The 7,800-nt window shown below is 33.9% G+C and overlaps 1 protein-coding gene across 1 annotated transcript; it reads right to left on the reverse strand.

Moving 5' to 3' along the window:
- Positions 1 to 3,162: 3,162 nt before the first annotated feature.
- LOC109536200 (golgin subfamily A member 6-like protein 22) lies at positions 3,163 to 6,492 on the reverse strand. Its single transcript, XM_019902312.2, has 2 exons — positions 6,344 to 6,492; positions 3,163 to 4,656 (listed from the first exon to the last, which is right to left on the reverse strand). The coding sequence occupies exons 1-2, from the start codon at positions 6,362 to 6,364 to the stop codon at positions 3,565 to 3,567; spliced, it is 1,113 nt and encodes a 370-aa protein (XP_019757871.1). The 5' UTR covers positions 6,365 to 6,492; the 3' UTR covers positions 3,163 to 3,564.
- Between the last annotated feature and the right edge of the window lie 1,308 nt (positions 6,493 to 7,800).

Here is a 7,800-nt window from a genome sequence, read left to right on the forward strand (position 1 = left end):
TTTGTCGCATCTTTTACAAATTTTAACAACTAGACGGATTTTATAAAGTTACATTAATATCTATAATTGCTTTTCAACACGATATACAAGTTTGTATTTATTAAACCATTTGTTTAAACAATTCAATATTTGGATTGGATTACTTATTCCTCAACAATTTGTATAGAGTACAGGAAAAAATGTAAGAAAATCGCAGGTTTATTTAAAAAGAGTATACTTAAGAGTAGGTATACCCAGATTTCAATACTTCAGATGAGCAAATATCCGCAAAGTTTCATTCTGTTGACTTTCACTACACATAAAATACCTAGGGATTTCATAAATTGAATGCAACAACATTATCATAAAAAGAAATTGCAGCTGGTTTTCAATTTTTATGAGGGTGATATTCATTTAAATATACTTATCGATGTGTACAATGCATTATATTATTTTGCCAATTTTTATGRGCCAATTKGCGTAAACCAGAGCTTAATAAAATATACCTAGAATATATTTTTTTATCACCTRASTATATATAACTTATATTTYATTTACCTCAWGAACAAWTAGGTTTTTTGCCWAAAYTTYGCTTAGTTTTCATTCTCAAGAWCAATTAAAAACTTCGCYATKMTGATGAGCCWTCATCGCAAAATCTTAGGATACGCCCCTGATAGTTATATAAAACGAATCACACCATTCAAGTTCTCTTACAATAAAGATGATCATGTTTTTTCTATTGTTTTTCATCAATTCATCGCGCTTTCTCTGAACTCAAGATGGTACGAGGTCAACACGGCTATATTTTTCGCATGGTATTTATATAGCTGATGGGCTCTTAAATAAGAAACACTGTCTGTTAGCAATTTTAAAGAAAATATAGCATGTAGAAATTAATTAACTTAAACAGTTATTTTTTAACTATTTTTGATGAAATATATGAATACTGGAAGCAGTTAAAAAGTCATCAAAAATCAGTTTCAAGCAATGACTGCTAGAGCTGTAAACTGCTTTTTCATCAGTTTTTCGGGAATTTGTTGCCGATGTCTCGCAAGGACCAGTACCTGGCATTTTTTATGAGAGTGAACTTGTACTTTTTTCAAAAACTTTTTTCATTAAATATTCAGAACGTTGGGTTCGTGAAATTTCGGAAATCGTAGTTAAAGGCTTCAGTATTAAGGGAAAAAATCCTGAAATTAATCAAAGCTCAAAGCAAGTTTCATTTTTTTTCTATATCGTCGGCTTATCGATGAAATGTTCAAGAGTTATTGCAAAAACCTTTATTTCGAAATAGAAGAACTTTGGAATTAATCACAGTCTAAAGACGGTTTCAGAGAAATAATATAAGAGAGAAATCACAATTGACCAAACTCCTATTTTCAAAAACACTTGGAAATTAACTTCAACATCTGAATGAAATTTTCATGACTCTACCAGAGTATGCACTGAAAACTGTTTTATTAACAAATCACCACTTAGATTTGGTATCTGCATGAAATTTTCAAAATGGGAGGAAAACCTAGTAGGAAAGAGGCAGAAAGAGGAAAAGGATTTGAGCCGTTGTCTTCCTAAAGGTCTAAAAGGAGGTCTAGAAGTCTAAAGGTCCTAAAGGAGGCACAATATGGGAGAGGACGTAAAAATCTTGGGCGTACAAGACTGGAAGGAGGTTGCGTTGGACCGGTATAGATGGAGACGCGTTGTAAATGCAGCTAAGAACCACGAAGGACTGTGACGCTACGAGAAGAAGAAGAAAGAGACCAAAAGACCCTAAAAACTAATCACTTGTTTGAAAAGTACTTGTTTTATCCCTTATTTAACGGCTCAGTTCACTCGGAACATCACCAACACCCACTTCAATGGAAATTAAGTTGTCGCGTTCTCTAATTCGTCATCCTTATTATTTATTGCCTACTGTTTTGTTTTTCAATAGTTTTGTATATAAAATTTTCCGCAGGATTATTGACGGAACAATTACCCATTCATTTACGCAAAAATGAACTTTCTCTTAGAGCTATTTGCATTTTGTTGTAGAAAATTGGCTTCTGCGGACGATAAGATCAAGAATCAATTTTAACTGTTAAGGCAGTAAATATTTTATGGTTTTAACACTTTCGAAGAATTATTGAAAGCTAACCGCTTTAATATGTGCATGTATTGTCGCGTCTGCGGAAGCAAAACTGGAAGTCGTTTCTGCTTGAAATTTTTTTCTATTGTGTTTCGCAGCATTCAATTGCACATTTAAATTTAAATCTATTTTCCAATGTATTGAGGGCTGGGAAGTGTTTCGTATAGGAAGTTGATTTTTTTTATTTCAAATACAGCAAAACATGGCTTAATATAAGTGTAAATAAAATCTTCTACTATTCGTTGAAAATCCTCTATGGCATTTTAAATTAAGAGTGTTATAAATAAGGCGCTAAAATGTCCGATTAGAAACAGAAAAAGAAATTATAAAATTCTGTTGAAAATTAGCAAATAAAATATTTTCGGCACCACAAACCGAAAAAGGAGAAACAGAGCAATTATTTTCAGCTTGACCTACACACTCGCCTTTTAAAGAGTTCCATTGATACTATTTCTATAAACCTCTAATGCTTCATACAAATCGTTGTTGGGCATTTTGTAATTGCAAAGGAATTCCTAAAAATGGCAATCTTCACTTTCTCAAATTGTGCAACCAACGTCGATTTCCTATAAACAAAATGCAATCCCAAATGGCCTTTGCTCATGTTATTGGGCGGGATTTACTATAGTGGTTTTCATGTTTAGCCTTCTTAATTGTCGAGAAAGTTTGCCAAGTTAATTGTCATGAAGAGTTTAGCAGTTGGATAATTTTCTCTGACCTTAACTCAGATGGTAGCCGCAATGAAATAATAGCAATCAATAACACTTAATTTTCTTCAATTGATTTTTGAACATTTTATTAAAGATTAAATTTTGCTGACGTTCAAATTACTTTAATACAAAAGTATACATTTTGCTAGACATGATTTATAAATAATAGACAAACTTGATTGAATTTGCCCAGAAATATATCCAACTTTACTTCGCGCAATAAAGCTTCAAGTGTATGTCGAAATTGGGTACGATTTCAACGTTTATGAAGAATCAAACACATAAATCACATAACATATTTAAAAAGCTTGTATTTCCTCCGAATCAGACGTGAAAATAAACAAAAAATTGCGTTTTCATAAAAAAGGTTTTTATTGTACATACTTAAACAAAGATAACAATAATTACACAAGGCAAATCAAGTGTTTCGGCTAAAAGCTTTTTGAATGCGAATCATTCCTTTTTAATGGCTGAGGCTTCAAAGCTGGAAGAATCCAGATATTTCCTGATGTTAAAACTTTAAACAACGAATAGGAATTTTTAACAGGCAGAGTCGATTGTTGTATTGGATGCAACAGAACTATCGACTTACTGCGAAAACCGAAAAACTTTTTCCTGATTTGTAGTTTTCGGCAAATTGACTCTCCGTCTTGGAACCACACGAAAATATTTACAGAGAAACTTAAAACTAGATAATAGAAAGACAGAACAGGAGTATTATATACAGAAATGAAGCGCGTCTTATTTAGATCAGTCCCATCCAGAGTGATGATGTACTTTTACCCAAACTTTTTCCCATATGGGGACTGAGATCTTTTTCCAGGCTGGGATTTGTATGCTTTTCCACACGGGGACCCAGATTTTCTTCCACTGATCTACCCAGATTTGCTTCTTTTCCGTCACCCATTTTTGAACCTTTTCGGTTCGCCAGATTTGCACCTTCTCCTGCTTCCATACTAGCTGCTTTTGCGGTACCCAGATTTGCTTCTTCTCTGTTCGCCAAATCTGGACTTTCTTCGATACCCATATTTGCTTCTTTTCCGTTCTCCAGATTTGCTTCTTTTCGGTTCGCCAAATTTGTTTCTTCTCAGTTCTCCATATTTGCTTCTTTTCCGTCTTCCAGACTTTCACCCACTCAGCTTTCCATTCCATTTTCTTTTGCGGGACCCAAATTTGTTTTTTATCGGTTCTCCAAACTTTCTTCCAAACGGGTTTCCATATGAGTTTCTTCCTCCACAGGTCATGTGCTGTGTACTCTGAGCCATGCTCGTCTTTGCCTAAGTAATGTTCTCCATGAATTCCTTCCTTGACCCATTCAGGGACAAACTGCTTTTTCCATTCGGGAACTTGCACTTCCTTCCAGGCGGCCACTTTGTGTTCTACCCAAACGGGCTTCCAGATTTGCTTCCAGGCGGGAACTTGAATCTCCTTCCAATCTGGAACTTGAATCTCCTTCCAATCTGGCACTTGAATTTCCTTCCAATCGGGCACTTGAATCTCCTTCCACGCAGGCACTTGCTTCTCTACCCAGTCGGGAACTTGAATCTCTTTCCAAGCTGGAACTTGCTTCTCCACCCAAATCGGCTTGGTGATGGTCTTCCAGTCTGGCACCTGGATCTCCTTCCAAATTGGCACTTGGACTTCCTTCCAAGCTGGCACCTGAATTTTCTTCCAATCAGGTTTCCATTCCAATTTCTTCTCAGTTTTCCAGACTTTCACCCACTCGGTTTTCCAAACTAGCTTCTTGCTCCAGTATCCTTCCGGTTCATGGTGGGACCGTTTTGGGCGCGAGAGACTAACAGGACTTGAATGAGTTGGGTTTGTAAAGACGAATGCGATCACCTAGAAAACAAATGTTTAAGCAACTAAAAAAAAATATTGAGATATAAGCACAGAAGTATATGTTATTACAGGAATCAAAGCTATTGGTTTAAATATTTGTGATATTTCCGATGTACTCATCTGTGGAATTTTGCGTCTTTCATAAAAGTTTTAATAGAAAGTGCATTTTCAAAAACAACGAACTTACTGGCGTAATTATTTCCTAATTTTTGCATGTTTTTTATTAAAATGTTATTACATAAACTTGCATAAATTATACATAGCTACTTGTGCCATTAGCAGAAATAGAAATTATCATTTATTCTCTTCGAGTCATTAGCATAAGCGGCTGCAATATAAACAATAACATATTGCAGGGAAAGCTGCTGGAAGACAGGCAGTCATTGATTAAATATTGCAAGAAGGAATCCCGCTATCGTAGATCATAACGATAAATTAGGATGCTGCTAGTAGAAGTTTCACTGAAAATATTTTTGCTTCATTATATGTAATATAATTAACGGAAATAAGTGGAAAGCAGTTAAGTAGAAGTTCAGCTCATAACATGCAGTAAGCATGCTTTAATTACTTATATTCATAGTTTAAATAATAACAATTAAAAATTGTAAAAACCATATAAAAATTGTTCAAAATCAACGATCTGATCTGCATAAAATACAGCTTTTGATACCTGTCTTATTTGTTTTTTTATATTATGTATTGTTGTTCTGGTCCTATTTTACGACGGTTACAATTGAGATGAAAACAGGAAGATAAGCAACAAAACAACAGATTTTTGTATTTATGGGAATATTTTTCATGCTTTAACACCTTTAACCTTTCGGGTTTTTAGGCCGTCGTTGGAAATTCTACCCAACGACGGCCTAAAAACCTGAAAAACCCATTAGTTTCAAGGAATGGCCTCGAACGTCTATCTCTTTTGATGAAATAAACGATGTTTCAAAATTTTTACTTCACMCTTTGACTGAGACCCAGGAAAGATAGGAATATCATGACCAGTACRCGCAGTCAGAAAAATAAATCAGAATTATTTATAYTGCAACGGAATATGTTTCGCCAGTCTTTAAATTCACTTGAAAAATCAATATTTTGCTGTTTAAGTTCTATRTTGAAAATGTTTAAATATTTATAATAGAACACAAGCCCCGACAAAACAAAATTGTACCTAAATTCGCCTCCTTATTTGATCAATAAATGCATATTTTCTAAAATTCAATTTGCTGTTAAATCTGAATAAATTTACTGCAAAAGTAGCCTACAAAATTCTTCTATTAAGCTCAAAAACGTAATACTTTAAAAATGTACGCTCAAAGTTAGCAAAGGTTATATGTCTTAAATAAAACTGAATTTTTGTTGCCTCCATGACAAATATTAAATGTAATTTTGCTTTTTTGCATTATTTTACTTCTGATCCCAATTCAACGTTTTTAATAAAGTGTTAATAGAATGAAGTTAGTTATAGTGTTAATTTATTTGCAATATTTGCTAAAAAGTTCCTAATAATAATGATTAAATTACCAAAAATAAGCAAGTTTTATAATCTGTGTAAAGCGAAGCCTTGTTATGTTTGCGCAAAACCAATTTCACCAAAAATAAAATAATCCAGAACGAAAGCCAGGTCGTGGGGCACCGCGAACACTAAACCACCCATGCACACTAAAATCCAAAATGAAAAAATCGCACTAACCAGTAGTGAGAGCCACTGCATTTTGACAAAATCAACCCCAATCTTAGGGGGGTTGGTGGACACGTAAATGCTGTTGATTTACTGAGATGGCCAATTCAAAGTCTGTACCTTTATACCGAGTGATAATGGACATTTTGCATTGCTGTCCCCCCTAATGGCAACCACAGTGTGCCGAAAGGAGAACGCACACTGATGGGTTCACTTTCTTCTTGCTCTTCGGTGCCATGGTAAAGTGGGTTCAGCAGTTGTACTTCCTAATTGTGATCATTTTTTTTTCGTTCTTGTTACTGCGAAGTGTGTTATTTAATAGCCATTAGGACAAGCGAAATTTTCAAAGTGGGCCAGTGCAAACCAATAAACAGTGAATTGTTATTGATGTTATATGAATTCTGAATTTTATAGTGTATAATTCGTCAGTTGAAACTGTTGAACATGCGATATAAATATTGATTTTTAAGCTCATGGTACATGTCTAGTTTTTGGCGTTGTTTTCAAATTTACTACGGTACTATCTAATGTTTTAAAATATCTTTGACCAACAGGCGCCTGACTGTTCTTTTCATTTACGCAATGGCCAATAAATCGATTCTTTAGTGGCTTTTTTCCATAAATCGTCGTCAAAATATGCAAAGAAAGGTATTTCAAAACCTCCCACACGGTTTGTCGATTTTGATTCAGAGAGATTCGAACAACGTGTTTACGTAAAACGATTAGAATAATTTTTACTAAAACAGATTGCAAATTTCTTCAAGTTTACGTTGATGGCCCAGGGCGATTGCCTCTTTAGGCTTAGGCTTTGGGCAATCCAGTTAAAATTTTTTTCCAAAAATACAAAGAAGCAAATAAAAATGTAACTTAAAACCCAAAACATCAATTAGTTATTCAAACATTTTGGTACGTTTTAAGTCAATATTATGAGCTGTGTAAACGGGCAAATTTACTATTTTAAAAGTAGCAGTTCACACTTTAAGGAAAATCATCTAAGTCAATATTTACGTCTGTGGGTATAAAACATTATGGAATTATCTTAGTGTAAAATGTATCTTTTCGTTTTCATGCTTCCTTTATTTTAATAGTATTTTTTACTGTAGCGGCTCAAAGAGAATAATGACTATTGCAAAACGTATGACCTTTTATATGCATATTTGCTTATTTTTGCTGGCTGAGAAAAACTGGAATTTTTATTAGAAAGGACAGACGTCTAACGTGGTTTTTCAAAAGTATATCATGATTTAATTTTTATGCGTTCATTTATTTAAAAGTAGCTTCGGGTAGCCTCCTGAAAAAGGTGTTTTTGCAATGTAAAAAATTTGCTATGAAAAAACCGAAATTGCGCCAACAAACTAAGTAATGTCGTAAACGGTAGTTAACTAAAACTTGATTGAGAGCTTTTTTTTGAGAGAAATTTTAAGTTAGTAGGAAATAATAAAATTATGTATTTTAATCACTAACCAAAT

The sequence above is a fragment of the Dendroctonus ponderosae genome, unplaced genomic scaffold (genome assembly GCF_020466585.1).
Source record: "Dendroctonus ponderosae isolate FM_Combo_2020 unplaced genomic scaffold, Dpon_F_20191213v2 Dpon_F_20191213_8, whole genome shotgun sequence".
In the NCBI taxonomy this organism is placed as follows: Eukaryota; Metazoa; Arthropoda; class Insecta; order Coleoptera; family Curculionidae; genus Dendroctonus; species Dendroctonus ponderosae.